The 20,159-nt window shown below is 41.9% G+C and overlaps 1 protein-coding gene across 7 annotated transcripts in view; it reads right to left on the reverse strand.

Moving 5' to 3' along the window:
- The window catches only part of PPP3CC (protein phosphatase 3 catalytic subunit gamma), a 60,045-nt gene that overhangs the window by 19,019 nt on the left and 20,867 nt on the right, over positions 1–20,159 (reverse strand). For all 7 annotated transcript variants that reach the window (XM_074982059.1, XM_074982056.1, XM_074982058.1 and 4 more), the window contains exons 4-8: positions 8,945–9,056; positions 6,474–6,619; positions 3,441–3,580; positions 2,370–2,447; positions 2,181–2,275 (exon numbers count right to left, since the gene is read on the reverse strand). In XM_074982059.1, coding sequence (XP_074838160.1) covers positions 2,181–2,275; positions 2,370–2,447; positions 3,441–3,580; positions 6,474–6,619; positions 8,945–9,056 — 571 coding nt within the window. The remainder of the gene's footprint in view (positions 1–2,180; positions 2,276–2,369; positions 2,448–3,440; positions 3,581–6,473; positions 6,620–8,944; positions 9,057–20,159) is intronic.

A 20,159-nucleotide genomic window follows, 5' to 3' on the forward strand; every position in this document is an offset into this window, starting at 1 on the left:
GGGGTAAGTCATACAGGCTATGTCTACACTAGCCAAAAACTTCAAAATGGCCATGTAAATGTCCATTTCAAAGTTTACTAATGAAGCGCTGAAACACATTCAGCTCCTCATTAGCATGCGGGCAGCCGTGGCGCTTAGGAATTGATGCGGCTCACCACCATGCGGCTCATCCAGACAGGGCTCCTTTTCGAAAGGACCTCGTCTACTTCGAAGTCCCCTTATTCCCATCTGCTTTCAAAAAGGAGCCCCATCTGGACAAGCCGTGCCAATTTCGAAGTGCCGCGGCCGCCCGCATGCCAATGAGGCACTGAATATGTATTTCAGCACTTCATTAGTAAACTTCGAAATGGCCATTTGCATGGCCATTTTGAAGTTTGGGGCTAGTGTAGACACGGCCAGAGTGACAACAACCTTCACTGTGAGTTTACAGGCATTTGACACTTAATCAACTCTTCTGAATTCAAGACTAGCTTGAGCCCAGGCGCCCACCACATTGAAGAGATGTTTTCTTAGCATTTCATCAGACCACTGTGACAGGACAGAGACACATTAGTACTAACTTCAGAGATCAAGGAGCCAGTTTTGAGCTGTCTCACCTCCTTCCCCAGGTGTCAGTTCCCAAACCCCCACCTTCCCCCGAAAGATGAAAAGCTGATGAGTGGGAGAGTAACAAAGAAAGCTCACCTAATAAATTATTTTGTTAGTCTTTAAAGTGCTACTGGACCGCTTGTGTGTGTGTTTTTTCTTTTTTTGAGAGAGAAAGCCGTGCTAGTCTATGTACTATCAAAACAAAAAAGCAGTCCAGTAGCACTTTAAAGACTAACAAAATAATTAGGTGATGAGCTTTCATGGGACAGATCCACTTCTTCAGATCATAGCCATACCTGAACAGACAATATTTAAGGCAGAGAACCAAAAATAGTGATCAAGCTTGACCAATCAGAAAAACCATTATCAAGGTGAGCAAATCAGAGAGTAGAGGGGCAGAGGTGGGGTTGGGGGGGAAGTCAAGAATAGATTAAGGCAGGTATGCACAAGAGCCCCTAGAATGACCTCAAAAATTCCTATCCTGGCTCAAACCACGTGTCAAAATCTGAATATAAAAAAAGAGTTCAGCAGCTTCTTTCCAATCTGTTGTGAAAATTCCTCTTCAGTAAGACACAGGCTTTCAGGTCATTAACAGAATGGCCCACTCCATTAAAAAGTTGACTGGTTTGTGGATCAGGAGTGTGTGTCTGTTTTGTGCCCATTAATTCTTTGTCTAAGAGAGTCTGAAATCTGTCCAACATACAAAGCATCTGGGCACTGATGACACATGATGGCATATATGATGGTAGTTGAGGAACATGAGAATGTGCCTGCGACTCTGAATAACCTGCTTAGGTCCAGTGATGGTATCTCCAGAATAGATACTTTGACAAAGCTGGCAGCAGGTTTTGTTGCAAGGAAAAGTCCAAGGACTGATGTTCCTGCAGTATAAGCGGTGATTGTTGGTGAGAATCCTCATAAGGTTGGGAGGTTGTCTGTAGGAGAGACCAGGCCTGTCACCTAGGGTCTTCTGGAACGTGGCATCCTGATTAAATATAGGTTGTAGGTCTTAAATAATGCATTGCAGTGGTTTGAGTTGGGGGCTGTAGGTAAGGACCAGTGGTGCTCTGTTCTTGGCTTTTTCTTGACTCCCGCCTCCCACCTTCTGCCCCTCGATGGATTTGCTCACCTTGATAATATTTTTCTGATTTTTCAGCCTTGCTTACTATTTTTGGTTCTCTGTGCCTTAAATATTGAGTCTGTTCTGGTATGGCTATGATCTGAAGAAGTGAGTCTGTCCCATGAAAGCTCACCTAATAAATTATTTTGTTAATCTTTAAAGTGCTACTGGACTGCTTTTTTATTTTTATGAGTGGGAGAAAAATCATATCAGCAGGTCAGGCCAGACTGGGATAAGAGGTGTAGCAGTTCACAGCAGCTAGCTTGATGCAGTTGGCTCACTGGCTAGCATGTTCTGGCTCTCAGGCTGTGCACACAACTAGGGAAGGGGAAGAGCTTTCATTTAAATGAGAAGGATGGAATGAGCTGGAGCTACTGTGAACAAAAACAGAAGGAGGAAGTTGAAGAGGGATTTTCTACAGGTTAATAAAGGAGCCCTGGCAACCAAAACAACAGCAGACACATGGCCTTACCCTTGTTGTTATACACATCTAGGTAATTAGGTGCAGAGAATATTGTGATTAGCGATGGAAAGCCTGTTGTCTGGCTCTTCCTGTACATTCGGTACCTGGAAGTCAGGGCATGGTGTTAGCATTCTGATCTTACTAAGAGGAAAAAACTGAAAATATATTCTTGCGTAGCCCTAGCACTGCAGGACTTACCCGGCATCCTGGGCTTCGTGAGCTCGGATTACTGATAACAAACTATTGTTTTGCAAAAATTCACAGACAGCAGGGTAACTAAAAAGAAGAGTTTTACATACATTACTAGGTAGCAAAGATCAACATTCTCCTGTGTCTAGGGAGGCAGGAGAAACAAGAATAAGGAGCAGCATTAACAACCTCACAAGCTTTGCAGTCTCTCTCTAAATGACACCACTGCACGTAGTTGCAGGTTTATTTCAGATGTGCTGAGCATCTTTTGCCAGGCCTACTCTGCAGCTGTGAGTGAGCCCAAACCGTGGCTGATGGACTGGCAGTTGCAGGGCTCAACCCAGTGTAATAAAAACAGTGGTAAAGATGTTACTGCACTGGCAGAAGCCTACACCAGCCACTGAGCTCAAACCTACCTGATCTTCTGGCTTCAAGCTTAGGTGGCTAGCATGAGCCTCAAGCCAGTGAGGCAGTATGTCCAGTGCTATTTTTAGCATGCTAGCTTGATCCCTGCAATCACAAGTCTACCCAAGCTAGAAGGTTCACTCACAGCTGCAACATAGTCAAACTCTTCAAAGCCAATGAAAGCTGCAAGAGCTCAGCACTTTGGAAATAAGGCCTCAGTCATGTATAATGCCATCTTTTAAAGATTAATCACAACACACATTGGAAATATTACTCTGGATTTCTGTGCTAAATCCCGAACAGCCAGGTTGCAAGGATTCAGTCAGCAAACACAGTTACTTCTTTCCTTCTAAACCTCTTTGACACCTTCTGGGCCCTGAAAGTCTCTCCAAACACACCAAAACAGGGACCAGAAGTCTCATTATAACCTTAGATACTTGCTATTTCATCAAGTGAAGCATCCTGGGCCAGCTTCAGGAAGCCTGGTATCACCCAAGTTGATTTCCCATGGGGAAAAACTGCTTTACAGCAAGTTTAGACAGCCCAAGAGCCTGGTAAATAGGGGCATTTAACACAACAACTGGATTTCACTCCAGCTCTCCATTTGCTTTGAAACTCTACACCAGGCAAATCAGAAGCCCTATTTCATCTGAGCCCCATTAGAATGCTGCTTACCTGTAGAAATAAGAGCAGCCTCGAACAGTGTTGTGAGTGAAATGCTCTAGCGTCTTCTCATTGCCATAATCCTCTGATGGATCAGACCAGAGCAAGTCACACATAGGACCAAAGGCTGGAGGCTCTTTAAACCTGTCTAACTGGAAGATACACACAAAGCGAGGATAAATGTTGTGGTCAAAAGGCTTTGTAACATGCTGCTAAACAGAAGAACTCTGGTGATGGGCTAGTTTGAAGAAGCTGGATTAGAGCTCCAGACGCTTTTCTTAGACTACTACTGAATCTACTCAATAGACCGGAGTGTCCTCTCTATCCTTTTCCCATCTTCTGTGAAGCAAGGTCAGAGCAACAGGCAGCTGGTCACCCCTCGGATGCTCATGAGCTGCCTGGCTTTCTGCAAATGCCTGCTTGCCCTTCTCTCTCCAAATACTCGAGAGATCTTCACTATGGAAGAACCAACATATCTGACATTAAGCTCCCTGGCCTAACCAACAGAGAATGCGACCTAAACTCTAAGTGTCTATAGGTATGTGACAGTCAGCACCAAGGGTGTTATGGACTACATACACGATGGCAAGAAAGGTAAGTTTTATTCAATAAAACACTGCAGACATAAAAATGTTAGTTATACATGTGACAAGTTACCAGGTGGCAGTTTAGCAAGAAGAGCTAGAACCGAGTCATAGCAACCAACCTAAAGGCCTTTAAACTAGCCTGCCACCTTGCTGACTGAAGGCCCAACTTCGGGATAATCTGTCAGGCCCTTGCAATCAAGCGGCTTTGTCGCTATGTCTACACTCTGAGAAAATCAATTTTAAGTCATTTAGCCCCATTTTTTTAAGTGCCTGTCTTCACTGTAAATTCCATTAGCTCGATTTGTGGAAAACTAAAATCAACATAATATGGATATCATAGTAACCCGACGGGTGTAGTGTACAGTTCAATTTTCAAATTCCAAATGAAGGGTAGTGAGGAAGCCCCAAGTCTTTAAATAGAATTCATTAGCTTCCAGACATGTCCCGTATGTGCCCCACAATGCCCCACAGTTCTCCGCTCTGGCTCTTCCATCTTCACTGCTCTCAGGTGTGGAGGAATCAGGCAACAGGAAGACTGTTTCAATACAGCACCTGGAAGCCCATGGCTGTACAGTCATGAGAGGCTGAAAAATCTTTTTTATTTGCTAGCAGCACAGCTGTGGGGTCTAATTCTGTACATAGGCCTGCTAGCTGCCTTTTTTTTCCCTGCACTGCCTGACTCCAGCTGCTGTTCCCCCCATACCACGTGACAGCTAGGGAGTGGGAGACATGCCTGAAAACAGACCTTTTCTCTTTTTCTCCAGATGCTTACATTTTGTCCTGACACTCAAATCTCCTCCCTGCCCTCCCCTGGAAGTGCCATGCAGTCTGGAATTTTCCTGTGGCAAGCCACATCATGTGGCTTGAGCCCGAACCAATAAAGGACATGCTGTGCACAGTGAGAGCCCTGTAGCTGGCTAGGGGAAGTCTCCCTAGTCAGTCAATTTTTGGTCAACAGAATAAAACAGTTCGGCACTAGCACAGCTGTCTTCTCAGAAGAAATTTCTGGATGGGCTTTAGCCAAAGGACAAGGGGCTGGCTATAGTCAGGGGTCTTTCAGCTACCTGTGCAAAGTCTCCCTTGGCAGTCATGATTTTTGGGTGCTCGCTGTGGCCAGGGGAACTCCCCCTCAGCGGTCACAATTTTCAGGGCTGACTGTATGGGGGGCGTCTCCCTCGACAGTCATGATTTTCAGAGCTGGCTATAGTCTTGGGTCTTAGCTGCCCCGAGTGGTAACTTTCAATGATTCATTGCAGTTTCAGTGTAGCACCCATGTATACTTAAAAACATTCTTCTTCTAAGGGCCTTCTTTTTCAGGAGGTCTAAATCCAGATCGAAGCCTACAAAGATCCAAGTGCTTTTGCATCCTGTTTTCAAAAACCTGTCAGTTGGGAAACTGAAAATCTTTTTTCTAACCATTCCTAAGCTCTTTGCTACCCCTCCCCTCAATTATAAAAAGCCCATCTCTTATCAAGGCAAGCCAGATCCCATCTGGAAAAAGGGACATTTGTTTAACACAGCAGGGAAAGAGGGGAATGAAATGCAGGAAGATGTCAAGAGACACTTCTACTTGCAGGGCACTTTTCTCCCCATGCTGCAGCAGTGAAGATAGTTCCCTGAGCCCTGTAGCATTCTGGCTGAGGGATAGGTTCCCATAATACACTGCTGCAGCACTTGATTTAAGCTACTTGTGTGTGGCAGTAATAAGTCAATTTTGTGGGGAGCATGCAGGAACATGGGGATGCTCAAAATTGAAGTGATAAAACCCAGCGTTAGTAAACTGATATTAAGAAAAATCGATTTTAGCTCCTAGTATAGATGCAGCCTGTCTGTTCGAGAGAACCAAGGATGAGGTCAGGGAGGGGAGGTGTATGACCCATTACCCTCAAATGCTCTAAGTAGTTTTAGCTGTGTTGCAGAACTACACACCATGATGCTATCTCAAGACACCACTACAGAATATCAGAAACAGCAGATAAAATGGAGAAATATCACATGTACAAAGCATGTTCTTCACCACACTACTTATACACAGCAGCCACTTGTGGGCTGCAAAGACCATTAACCAGTGCACAGAATACTCCATAATAAGTGCCAAGGAGCTGTAATCTTCATGCATCGGAGACAGCTTTGGCTTTTTAAACACTGTCCAAAAGGTTTATGTATGCTGAGCTGCTGAGAACTCAATGTCTTTGCCTCAGAAAGGAAAAAAGCTGATTGTTCCTGTTAGGCTCAAGTTCCCAGGAGGCTACTGAACCTGATGCTTCAACTTCAGTCACTCCTTGCAGTAAATTGATCACAGAAAGCCATATTAAGGCTAAACAACAACAAAATTCCAGAAGAAGCAGTAACTCATGTCCTTCAGAGGTGGGTCATGTGAGCATGCAACTACAAGTTAAAACTCAGCAACACAAGCACTCGGTAAAAATGTCCGAGAGTAATGAGTGAGATTACTTACTTTCCTAATGTCATCTAGGCATGTGATTTCTGGAGACAGTCCTCCATGGACACACAGGAACTGCTGATTTAGGAGGGCAGCAAGAGGAAGACAATCAAATGTATCCATACATGCATCGTACACTCGCTCCGAATATTTGATTCGGCCTAACAGATTGGGGGGGGTGGGGGTGGGGAGAGAGAGAGAGAGAGAGATGGTTTATCATCTACACAAATGTGTGTCAAAGTTGAATGAAGAGGTTCCAGACCATCCATGCATTCAGACTAACATGCTACAGGAACAGGAAGCAAAGGCCTTGATCTGTAGGAGCACTGTCAGAGCAATTTCAGGAAGCCAATACAGAAGGTGAGATACAAAACAGTCTGTAGCTACGACACTGTAAGCAAAGCTTTCCTCCAGCACATGAAAGGAGATGCTTCAGAAAATACTTCAATGACCTGAAAAGTCAAAAAGGCCCCAGTTAGGAATGGTTACTTTCATCTTCTCCCCTCAAGCTCAGAAGTGAATTTATCCTAGTGCACATTAACATTCATAACAAGAATTTCCTGGAAGAGGCACCTTAGCATTTGCTAAGGGTTACAAAGAACTTGGTTTCCTAGTGAAATCACATATACATCTTACACTGATATTGCAACTTTCATCTCAAAGGATCCCAAAGAATCTTACAAGATTCAACTACTATGCATACTGTACATGAGGAAATGCAACAGCTGTTTCACATTGCACAGCAATACCATTCAACAGTTAATATCAGGAACCGCAAATTCAGCTAGATACAAGTGCTTTGAGGGAGACTCAAAGAGGCTAATAAGCTAAAATTTGGCCAGGATGTCAGGGGTTAGCACAATAGCATAAAACCTTAAAACATGTTCATATCAGGTTCCCAGTTCTATGCCTCAGGGTGGTATCAGAGAAATAAATTAACTAGTAGCAGTTCGCTCAGGAGGCTAAGACACTAGAGCATTACTGATTCAAAGAGAAGAACTTTGCAGTGCACTTTCACAACCATGCCCTCAACTTGCGTTATTTCAAGAGCTCCTACCTGAGAGCTGACCCGACCCAACCTTTTCTGCTTGAGACCTGATCAGATTAGACAAAGTGACCCTTTATCTAAAAGAAGCCATTAGAAACAAGTTCTATTATACAGTGTGGTGAGTTGGCCTGAATGGCTCAAATAAAGCTTACATTCAGCAATATCCATACTGAAATGCACTCTAAAAAGCCCATGTTCAGATTTCTTGTTAAGGATACTACAGGAGGAGCTATTCCAAGCAGTAGTATATCCAGATACACGTTAGTTTAACCATTAATGCGCTGCCATCTGATGTCTCATCTGTGAGAACAAGCACCATGAGTTAGGGCAGTTTTCAATAAGTGTCACAGAATTGATATGGGTTTCCTAAAAGCAGAAGCTAAGCTTCCACAACAAGCTGCAAGATATATTCAGAAGTGTCCCCCTAGGTGTCACTGAAATAGCAAAGCTCTACAATACACATATTAGGAGATCACCACGCCAAAGTACACACGGTCTCATGTCTGTGCCCATCTTAGATGGTGACGGGTTATTGCAATCATGTCTGGGAATTACTGTAAGATTCATTTTCACCTACAAGGAAAAAGCGAAATGACAACATTTTTCATTCTCTGCTTCCCTTATTTCTGTGGTTCAAACAGGCTTAATCATTGAAGTACAGGAAAAGAAAAGGCAGTTTTTGTTTATAATGCTTTTCAATGGGGGATAGGGGGAAACAGAAAACAGAACCTCTAGCCTCCAGATCACAGGTTCAAATTCAGCCCAGCTTGGTAAACAGCAGTAACCACCACCTTCAGTGATGAGTATGAGGCAAGCTGATACCTCTCAGATTACTACTGAACAAGCAAGTATGTTCCTGTCAGGTATGTCCTGACAGCAATCTGAATCACAGAACCTTGACCTGTCACCTGTCCTCTACAGATTCCTCCTTCTGGTCAGGTTGAGGGGCACATTACTGCTGCCTCTGCTGCGTGGAGAGGGCATGTCATTCTCCAGGGCTGGCATGACACTTGACCCTTCACTAGCACTTATTCACATACTTTTACAAGTTACAAATGCTATATTTAACTAAAATAAAATTATCTTAGAGGTAACGATTTGCCCAGTACAACTACTAGGAAGAGTTGTTTATTTAATTCCAGCTGTAATCACCAATTCCAGCTGCACAAACTGAACTGAAAGTCACTTGGCAGTAATTATAGGGAGCTCGGTGTCAAAACTGAGGAGAGGAGGAGGCCTTGCACAGCCATTTGTCAGAAAGACAGGAATACAAGAGATGTGCTTGCAGCCCTTTTATCTGCACTCAGATAGGTGGAGATACATTTGTCAAAACCAGCTGGGTTATCCAAGTCAGACCTAACACAGGACTGACAGTCCTGAGCTAGCCAGGTCATGCTAATGCATCTATTTTTTACTGAGGAGAACTGGACATACTTACATTCCTGTTTAAAGGTGAAATATTCTGTGAGGTGCCTGCACTCATGATTCCCTCGAAGCAGGAACAGCGTTTTGGGATGATTTATCTTTAAACTCCATAAATACAGCACACACTACGAATGAGATGGAAAGAGAAGATAGTATGTCATAAAACCTCTTACAGCATGCTGATCATCTACAGATGTGAAGTGTTTGGGAATAATGTCAGAATGGCCATATTAGGAAAGATCATTGGTGCATCTAAGCCCAGGGGTCTGCAACCTGTGGCTCTGGAGCAGCATGCAGCTCTTTAAGAACTTCTTTGTGGCTCCCCACACTATAAATCGCTAAGTTTTTTTAAAAAAACAAAAAAAACAAACTGATTATTTTTAGTAAGTGGCAAGTATCTAGAAGCCCAAACATGAACTCATACCTAAATAGCAAACAATACGTAACCTCAAAATGTTGGGTAACTCCCCCAGCATCTTCCAGAGAGACAGATGGCTTAGGAGTGGAACTCAGGAAGACAGTGGCACAAACACATTAAGTGGGAGGAAGTAGAATATGTAAGAAGTTTGTGAACACCCTGTAGTAACCAGGTATCACATTACAAATCATTGCATGCACACTGTTCTTAAACTAGAGATTACAAAAATGTGGTTTGACATTATTTACTAAGAACCATCTCATTCACATGTATTGCGGCTCTTGAATTATTGAATTTTTTTTAACCTAATCAGAAAAAAGGGCTCCTCTTGATATATTTTGGTTGCTGACCCATGGTCTAAGACCAGTAGCTTGCCTCCTGACATTGGCCAGGGTTAGAGAATTCAAAAGGAAGGAATTGAATGCAGGAGTTAATCAAGAAATCCACATCCATACTGTGTCATCCAGTCCCACTTTCTGGCAGGCAGAATTTTAGGGACATGGAAGATGTGTGTATTAGCCAAGATAGGGATGCAGCACCATGCTCTATGAACTTAATTCTTCTCTTAACCCAGTTATAGTTTTGGCCTTCACAGCATCCTGGCAACAAGTTCAACTGGTTGACTGTGTGGCAAGTGAAATATTTCATTATGCTTGTTTTTAACATGCTGTCCATCAATTTCATTTGGGGACCCTAAGTCACATGTTATATGAAGTGTCAAACACTTCCCTACTCACTTCTTCCACCCCATTCATGATTTTATAGCCCTCTATTACACTGTTCCTTAGTTGTCTCTTTTCTACGATGACTAGTCCTGGTCTTTTTAAGTCTGTTTTCTGCATGAAAACTGTTTTCCACAAACACACACACACACACCCACCCACCCACACACCCACCCCTCCCTCCCTCTCGTAGAACTGGAAGGGACCTCAGGAGGTTTAGTCCAGTCCCCTGCCCTCTTAGCAGGCCCAAGCACCATCCCCTGACATCTATTTGCTTCAATCCCTAAATGGCCTCCTCAAGGATTAAATGCAAAACCTTGGGTTTAGCAGGCCAATGCTCAAACCCCTGAACTATCCCTCCCCCCATACCTTTAATGCATTTTGTTGTTTTTCTGTACTCTCTCAACTCCAATATTTTCAAGTCAGAACAACCAATGTTCGAGAGGTATTAAATTTACATAGCAAGACAAAATACAATGCCACTATCCCTTTAACAGTTCCTAAGCTATTAGATTTTTTTTTGACCAGTACTGAACACCTAAGTAGATATTTTCACAGAACTGCTCACTAAGACTCCAAGATCTCTCTCATGTTGTAACAACTAACGTGGTCTTGTCACTATCTGTAGTTGGGGTTAGATTTACCAAAATATATTGCTCTGCATTTCTCAACAGTGAATTTCATCTGCCATTTTGTTGCCAACTTACAAAAGGATCTCAAAACCAGTTGACTCTTCTCAATCATTTTTGGACTAAGCTATCTTAAATAATTTCATACTGTCTGCAGATTTTGCCATCTCACTGTTCACCCCCCTTTTCCATATAATTTATGGATATATTGAACAGCACTGGCCCCAACATATATTCTCGGGAGACCCTGCTATTTACTCTTCTCCACTGTTAAAAGTGACAATGTATTCCTACCCTTGAATCAGTCAAGGATCCACAAGAGGACATTCCCCCTTATCCCAAACTTCCTACATTGCTCAATAGCCTTTGGTGACAGACACTGGACTTTCAGGAAGTTTAAGTAAATTATATCCAATAGATCACCCTTGTCCACAAGTTTGTTTCACACACACACCCCCCCCCCCCCCACACCCAAGAACTCTAACATTGGTGAGCCATGTTGATCTTCCCCAACTTGAGTTCACGTAACTGTCTGATACACATTCAGTAGCAGGCAAATTGGTCAGAACTATTGTAAAGAAGTTCGGCTTACCAGCATGCAATCTCCAGAATTATTTCTGGAGCCTTTTTTAAGGATCAACTTACATTAGCTATCTTCCAGTCATTTCCTACAGATAAGCGATTTGGGCAATAAGTTACATTCCACTCAGTTCTGCAGTTTTGTATCCGAGTTCCTCCAGAACTCTTGGGTAAATGCCATCTGATGACAGTGACTTATCACTGCTTTTCAGTTGGTGCCAAAACTTCATCTGACACCTCAAGCTGTGATAGCTCCTCAGACGTGTCATCTAAAAAGAATGGCTCAGGTGTGGGATCTTACTCTCATCCTCTGAAGTGAAGAGCTGTGTAAGAAATAGCCTTGTCTTCCTTGAGTGCTCCTTCAGCATCTCAAGCTTGGAGTGGTTCCACTGATTGTTTGGCAGGTTTCCTGCTTCTGATGTACTTAAAAAAAAAAAAACTGCTGTTGGTTTAAGTGTTTTGCTAGTTGCTAATTTTTTTTTTTTTCTTTTTTTTTTTTTTGAGGTATCTAAATGTATTTTCACACATTTGACTCGCCAGAGCGTGCTCCATACCAGTCTTCTCAGTCAGATCGGACTTCCACTTTTTAAAATCATGCTTTATCTAACCGCTTCTTTTACTCTGCTTAGCCAAAGCGGCATTTTTTGCATCTTCCTGTTCTATTTTCTTTTATTTGGCGGTATATATGTAGATAGTATTACCATTAAGCTGTGTTTTAAAAGGTTGTATGCAGCTTGCAGGTGTTTCAATCTGGTAACTGTTCTCTAAATTCTTTCATTTTCATGTTGGTTCCCTTTGCGAAGTTAAATGCTACTGTCCTAAGTTTCTTTGGGACCTTCCTAAAAATACATTCAACTATGTTCACCTGTTGGTCAGGATTCCGTACAATACTTAAGACTAATCATGAGTTCTCTTCCCTTGCCCCCAGAACTCCAACACAGTCAATGATGCCCAGAAAATTTTATATCTGCATCACAGTGAAGTCGCATGTACCCAGTCAATATGGGGGTAGTCGAAATCTCCACTATTATTGTTTTTCTGGTTTTGTAGCCTCTAAGCATTTCAGAGTCAGGATCACCATCCTGCTCATGTGGTCAATAAAATATTCCAACTGCTACTCTGATTCCTACTTATTTTGAATTTTAGTATTACCATATCCCATTGATGACCATCAATATCCTCATTGAACAGGCGGCACACAAGTTTACCTATTTAAAACAAACAAACAGCTAAATTTCAAGTAGAACATTAAGAGCAACCTAGTTCCACATGCAGCAGCAGATCTTATCTTGGCCAACTTCACCCGTGGGGGGAAAAGCCACAAACATTTTTCTATATTAGGCTTCAACTGGAGAACTAAGATAAGACCTCAGTCACAGAAAGCAATTTGGCAATGGGTGGGGGCAGCTTTTCCTTCCTTCCTCCCTGGCAGCAGAAACCAAAGCAAAAGTGCTCCTTTTCAGAGCAGCTAACAAACAGATGGACAATCTCTCTCCAGTTGTCCCACTGAAACAAACTGGAAATCAAGTCCTTGCCGACCATTATACCATGTGTGTTAGAATTACATTTTAATGTTTCTAGAATAAAAAAAACAAAACAAAAACACACACAACCCACCAGACAACCAACCAAACTTCAGAGTACGTATTAAAGTCATGCAATTATTGATGCTAATATGAAAAGAAGTCCCAAACAGGAAGATACTCAAAACCCTCTGGGGACTGAAAAAAGTTTCATGACCTTGCTTTGAACAGTGGCACAGAACAAGTACCTGAGTATCTGCAGAACAAAACAGTATCAAACTGACAACAGCATTACTAGGGCCAGGAAAATACTCCAGGCGTAATTTGCCAAAGAAGTTCTGAAGATAAATATTCTAAAGATAATACTCTTACTTTCTTCATCCTGTGGATGGAGAACAGTTAACCAGCCAATCTGTCCAACATGGGAGAAGTGATATCAAGTTTGCCTAGATGATTGAGAGTTGGAAGATAATCTGTCATGACACCAAACGGTATGGTTTTAATTAAAGTTTGTAACAAGCACTTGCTTGCCCTTTCGGCTGCAATACTGTACATTTTTTCCACAACGTGAAAGATGAAGCTTGACATCAGAAAGCAAATTTTGCACTTAATACATGCTGGATTGGGTGCACAGTATTCCAGAAGCCAGCTGTTGTGATATAAATATTAATTCCAGAGCAGAGAAACCAATCTGAGAATCTAGTCTCTACTACAGATCGCTAAAATATCAAGCTACTTTAACACTGAACTTCCAGGAAAGCTTTAAATTACTCATTTGAAACATCAACATCTCCAGAGAATAAAGAGCCTTTAAAAGAGCATGTGTAAAAGCAAGGATTTCCAGAATGCCATGGAACTCTGAAGCATCTCTCTGCATCTCTCCCAATAGAAAGAGACACGCTTACACAATTTGAAACAAGACTACATATAATGTTGGGTAATTTAGGTTGCCCTTTTATCATAAACTCAGAATATTAGGGTTAGCAGAGACTTCAGAGGTCATCCAGTCCAATCCCTGGCTCAAAACAGGACCAAACCCAACTAAATCATTCCAGCTCATTAGGTTGCTCATTTAGGTCCACAATAATAAAATGTTTTAAAAAGCGTATTAATAGGAAAAAGAGTCCCACAAATTTCTAAGTATGTTCAGCAATTTCAACTTTATCTTGGTGCGTTTGCAACCTAAATATCAAACAGGGCACCACATGAGAACCAGAAAATGGAAGTTACTTTAAATAAAAAAGGTGACATGAGAGATGGAGACAGAAGATCAGGGAACTAACCAAGCCAGTTTCCACTCAGTGAGAAAATGAAGAAAAATAGTGATGGAGTGGAAATCAGAGTTTAAAAGTTCCTTCAATTTCAACAGGTTCTCATGATGTTAGCAACTTGGGGAAGAGCTATTAAAACACATTTCTTAAAAAGAGAGTCAGGGAGAATAAAGAATGTAACCATGAAACTACACTTTTTGTTCTTTTATAAAACAAATATCTACAGAACTTCAAAGAAAATGTCACGTTTTAGTCTCAAATGATGTGTAGATATTTCACAAGTGCCTGAAAATTCAATAGTGTGATGAGAGAATGGTAACAAGATCAAAACAAAAAAAAGCAGTCAAGTAGCAACAAAATAATTAAGCCAGCCTTCGTGGGACACACCAAAAAGTGGGTCTGTCCCACCAAAGCTCACCTCAAATTATTGTTAGTCCTTAAAGTGCTACTTGACCGCTTTTTTGTTTTGATAGTAAATAGACTAAACACAGCTCTGTTACTATTCAACAGAAGATCAAAGAACACTCAGCCTGTTGATGTGTCTACAGGAGTCAGCACGGGAACTCAGGTAACTACAGTCACATTCATGTGATCCTTTAATTGGTGTTTTACAAAGAGATTCTTCATCCAGATTTTTCAAGGCTACATGCCTAGAAACTGATTACTAGATGTTTATGACATCTCAGTTACAACTTGAGAATTATGGATTACTAGATTTGAGTCTGCAACTTCCTTTTTTTGCCTATGAGCCTAACTCTAAAGCCACGCACGGAGGCATACATGAATATTTAATTTCCTCCCTTACAAAGTGATGTTCAAACAATAGATTTACTCTTGTAACATCACTACTTACAAGATGGAGATCAAAACTGCTTTCAATAAAGCATGATGGAACACTTCCTAAATTAAACAAAAGGAATCAAACTGTAGGGCATCTAGCAGAACATTTAAGTGTCCCTTTATGCAAATATATAGCTTGCCCTATAAACAGATTTCTCCTTTTTGAAAAGTTAGTGACATTTACAAAGTAATAAAAATTACATCTATAAAGTGCTTACAAATAAACCTTTCAGCACTCATGAAATAGGCAAATATTGCCATTCTATATACAGGAAAACTAGTACAAGACAGAAGTGGCAGTCACCAGCGAAGCAGGGCTGAGAAAGAAAGGAGTTCCATAAGTCTACCATATCCTCAGACCACATTTTCTCTTTAATATGTTAAGTATTGTGGGATATAGCTTATATGACCGATGCACATAGCAAGGGAATATGATGAAATCATATTTGAAAATATCATGCCAAGAGAGAGACTGAGAAGTATTCTGTCGTATCACGGGGACAGGGTAGAGAATGAATCCAGTTTCTATTTACAGATGCACATAGTTTGGTTTGTTAAACCACAGTGAATTTACAGCTGACATGGTTTAGCAAGAGAAGCTTATTAGTCCTCTCTAATAATGTTAACAAGACAGACCAAATGCAAAAGGAAACGTGTAAAGACAAAGCATGCACATCCCCTCTGAGGGTATGTCTTCTCTAGGTGGAAGACTGATCCAGTCAGAGTCGATCTTCCCGGGTTCAATTTCATGTGCCTAATGGGAATGCATGAAATCGAACTGTCACAGTTGACAGTCAGCCACTGTACTCCTCACTCTTGGCAAGAGCTACGGGAGGTGAATGGGAGAGTTCTTCCCGACCTCCCTCATTGTCGACAGGCAGATAAGTTGACTGTAGGTAAGCTGATTCCAGCTACGCAATTGTTGTATCTGGAATTGTGCATCTACAAATGACTAAGGTCTAGTGTACACCTGGTCTGAGAGGGGTCAGTTTGCCTTTACTCTCACTAATGCAACATCAACCAACAGCAGAGTCATCCAAGCTGTAATAAGCACACGTGTTAAAAAGTTTAGTAATCTTGGCAGGCCCCAAGTTAAGGCAACATTAATTTTTATGTGAATATTGTGAAATATGCTAAATTAGAAATCCCACTTCAGAGACCACAGTTCTCTTCATACACAATGAAAAGCGACAACTGCTGCCCCGTCAAGTTTCCTGTCCATGTGTCTGAACCTTCGTTTGGGTGGACAGTTGGCTAGGGTTTGGTCTCGCCAGTTCACTCAACTCGGGCCACTTTGAGGAGTGCTCCAGAAACAGGGTCTATGAGAGCAATTGTGGCTTTTTATGGGCACTCTTCTACACAGCACTAGAGCACGGAGTGAGACCAAACCATTTTCCACAGGCCAGTCTCAAGTGCCAACTCGATCATCAGTTTTTGGCGATTCCCTCTTATCATGGGGGAAAGTACATCTGCTCTCCAAACTGAGGGATGCAAGAACTACAGCACTCTGGCTCTGCAATTATTGTATCCCACTTCTTTATTGCTGCTCTCTCATGGAACCTGCAAGGACCTCCCACATGGAGCCCACAAGGCAAATGCAAAAAGAGGAAGACCTCAGACAACATGGAGAAGACCTACTGATGTTAAAGGACAACAACTGGGATACTCCTGGAGTCAGCTAGAAGTCTTGCCTTGAGATAGTGAAGTGGAAGAGACACTTTTAGATGACCTATGCTCCACTTGGAGTACAAGAGTTTAAGTCAAGTCTTTATTGTTCCCTTCTAGTGACAGAGAGCCACAAGAATTCTACTCAGACATATACCTGAAAACCAAAACAAGAGTGATTAGGTCTAATTTTAGGCTTGCCAACTTTGTGTTGATTTAATCATCCTGGATAAAAAACAGTACATTCCCCCTCTGCAGAAGTACTGCATCTCAAGTTCTGTAATTAGACAATGAAAATAAGGCCTCTGATGTAATCCAACTTGGCAAATGAATCCAGCAAAAGTCTGCACCACCAGCACGTCACCTCTATGTATAAAATATTCTGTTTCTGGTCACAATTTTTATACTTAATAAAATGGTGTGTTACCGTAATACAATTAATAAAACCCCATGTTTCCGTATATGACGAGAGCCTCATCACACTAAGCACTGTACACAGGGCGAAAGATATCCCCAGAGTTTAAGAGTTCCCCTTTAAGGGACAAGATGGAGGGCCAGAGAGAGGAAGTGTATTTCCCACAGAAGGTTACTGGCACAGCTCATGTAAAACCAAGGTCCAGTGCCCTGTCCTCTCGCAGCTAACATCTGAAAGGGAGAAAATTAGGTTATGGTATCATCTTGCTGTTGGTACTTAATGCACAGGATCCTTTTCTGAACACAATGCCCAGTATATATCAGGAAATGCACAGGGATTTGAGATTACCCCCCACAAAAGTGGAGGAGGCATTGAATGTGTGACTAAAAATCTGCTAGAAATCACAAAATATTACCTGTAAGTGTTTTTAAAAAAGCTCTTCTCATTCCCAGATTACTGGGATTATCTGTTACCAATGATAATCCATATCACTGGTGGCAGAAAGTCTCTGCACTAGCAACAGTTTTGTTTTGTTTTTTTGTTTTCAAAAACCTTAGATACTTCATGGGGGCAGGGGGGGAGAGAAACAGTCCAGAAAACAATGAGAACTTACATAAGATTTATAAAGACTGCAGGATCTTGGCTCCTTATGAACAAGGATACAAGTCAGCTTTTATCATCAGACCTGCGGGAGACCCACAATACCATCTAACAAAATGAATCTCTTTTTCCAAGACAGGAACACACAGTATGAAAGGAGGGAGAAGATTCATAATAAGGAAGCTATGTGGAATTGATGTCAATCTGAGTCACAATTCTACCCAGTCTTGGAATACAGTTATATGATGATGTTCAATCTTGCCTCTGAGAACGGGAACATATGAAGTATGTTATCTAGCACAGATATTGCCCTCAGATGTGGTTCCATGATGCTAGGCAGCTAGCTTATAGTTCAGCACCCGGACTGCATGTTACTAGCAGAGATCACTGGGAATGAGAGGATTTTCCTTTACTTTAAACTTACAGCATGAGAGTTCATAGCTGACAGCTCTGGTGATCACATGCCTGTTAAACCCTAGAACAGGTACAAAGCAGTACCACCACCAGTTTACCTTATGGATTGCTACACAATATGAATGAAAAACCCCACCCTGGAGAGACAGAGTTGAGGTTCCAGGTCCCACTCCATCCTGGTCTTCTCCAGAGGCTGCCACAAAAGAAAGCTATTAGACCTGGTTGCAATGTTAAGTTTTATGATGGGATAAAGACCAAGTATTTCACATGAACACTTTGCTTTTTGCAATACAAAGCCTCAATATCTGTACAGTAAGAGAACTTTACTGCATCTCCATGCCCATTTTAACTTTTACTACTAAATGTTGCTTTTAAAAGTACTACACACACAATCGTGGGTCCTAAAGAATTTGGTAAAGACCTCTGACCTGAGAGAATGATTTATTTAACCATTCACCTTGTATGCTATAAAAAGCCCACTTTTAACCTGGCAACTCAACAAATATTCATGGCAGCACCGCTATCTGACAGGGTATCTAGGACCCTACAAACTAACCGTTTGCCTTAACTTTCTGGTTCCCAGTTTTGTATCTGGCTTCCTGACTGCACATTTCAGGATGCAATTATAAAATTAATCATAATATTTTTAACTGAGTGAAATAGGAGTTATCAGCAGTTCTGAGCAGACACTTGAAAATATCCTCTCCCAGCATATGGGATGCACAAGCTTGTGCCATGGACTCAAAAGACCCCTGTGGATACCAGCAGTCACCTTTTTAAATTGGAAAGGACAACAAAATCTGAATGCCTTATAACCACCTGAACCCCTGTGATAAAGAGACAGTGCCTGCAAAACTAAGGCACACTGATATCTCAGATCACAGCAGCTAGCCTTCTGAATCAAGTCTCTCCTGAAAACGTGTTAGAAACCCTGAAAAACATACACAAAAAAAGAACCAGATTAGCCACTTGTTAGCTAGCCCCTTTGCCCACACAGCTGTTGTCTAAGCAGTCTGCTGAACTGCTGCCATTTCGCTATAGAAACTGGTGCTGCTGCAGTTTATTACACACCCAAATGGGAATCTCTTAAATGTACAGGCAGCATTTTGCAGTAGGTGGAAAGAAAAAGGCACACATCAATAAGCACAAGGGAAGCAAGCCTTGTATATTCTGTTTTATCAGTGACATTTGGTTCAGCCCCCGCGTGTACTAATCAAAGCCCACCCTGCTTCGTGAAAGATCAATGCTTGCTCTGTGGGGAAAGAGAATGCCTCATAGCTTTATCTTCCCTGTGGACTCAAAGGGAAATGGGGAGAGGAGGGTCAGGAATGGCATGAAAGGGATTCATGCTGACAGCTTAAAAGGAACAGCTGTTCCAAACATTTCCAAAGACTGAAAATGTTGGGTTGTTCTACAAGAAGGGGTCCAACTTCCAAGACCTATTAGGCTTAAACCAGGGCCAGATCAAGTAACATTTGAAGCCTCTACTCCCTGACAGGATTGTTTCAGCTCACCCTTCTCCCCAGAAAGTCTACTTGATCCATGTTTCTGTCTGCAGCACATTTGCCTAGCTCTGAAGCTCTCCCATTTTTAGTTCAAATTGCACCCACCATCATAGTACTTCAGCACTTACTACTCCATCTTCCTCCCACATGCTAGACAACTTAACCTATCTGCTATGATCTAAGGATCAAAAGCAGGGGATGGGAAGCCCTCTCCCTGACCGCATTCTGTAGAGTGTACACACTTGTGTATTCTCACTTGCCAACTTTAACACCACACCAGAAATATTCCTCAAGTCACTGAGGGATTAAGCTGACATTCAACAATCTGTCAGGTAAATACATTTAAACACAACACTGGAGTATGCGCAAACCAACTGCTTATGCAGAAACAGCATGAAACTCCTGTCATTCCTTCTTCCTTTCAGAACTACACTAAGTCACCGAAGCCAGCACTAAAGAAATCTTATTGGATGAACATCAGGATTTCAACCACTCAAGCATCAATATGTTCACTAGCCCAGCAACTGCTCAGTCTCTCACCTTGGCTTAAAGTCAATATGGAAGAACACAGCGGTATCAGGATGGAAGGACACCAGCAAGATGCCAAAACACAAACTGACAGTGGTATCCTTGGTAGTAAATATCCG

Source organism: Carettochelys insculpta, chromosome 31, assembly GCF_033958435.1.
Source record: "Carettochelys insculpta isolate YL-2023 chromosome 31, ASM3395843v1, whole genome shotgun sequence".
Lineage (NCBI taxonomy): Eukaryota > Metazoa > Chordata > Testudines > Carettochelyidae > Carettochelys > Carettochelys insculpta.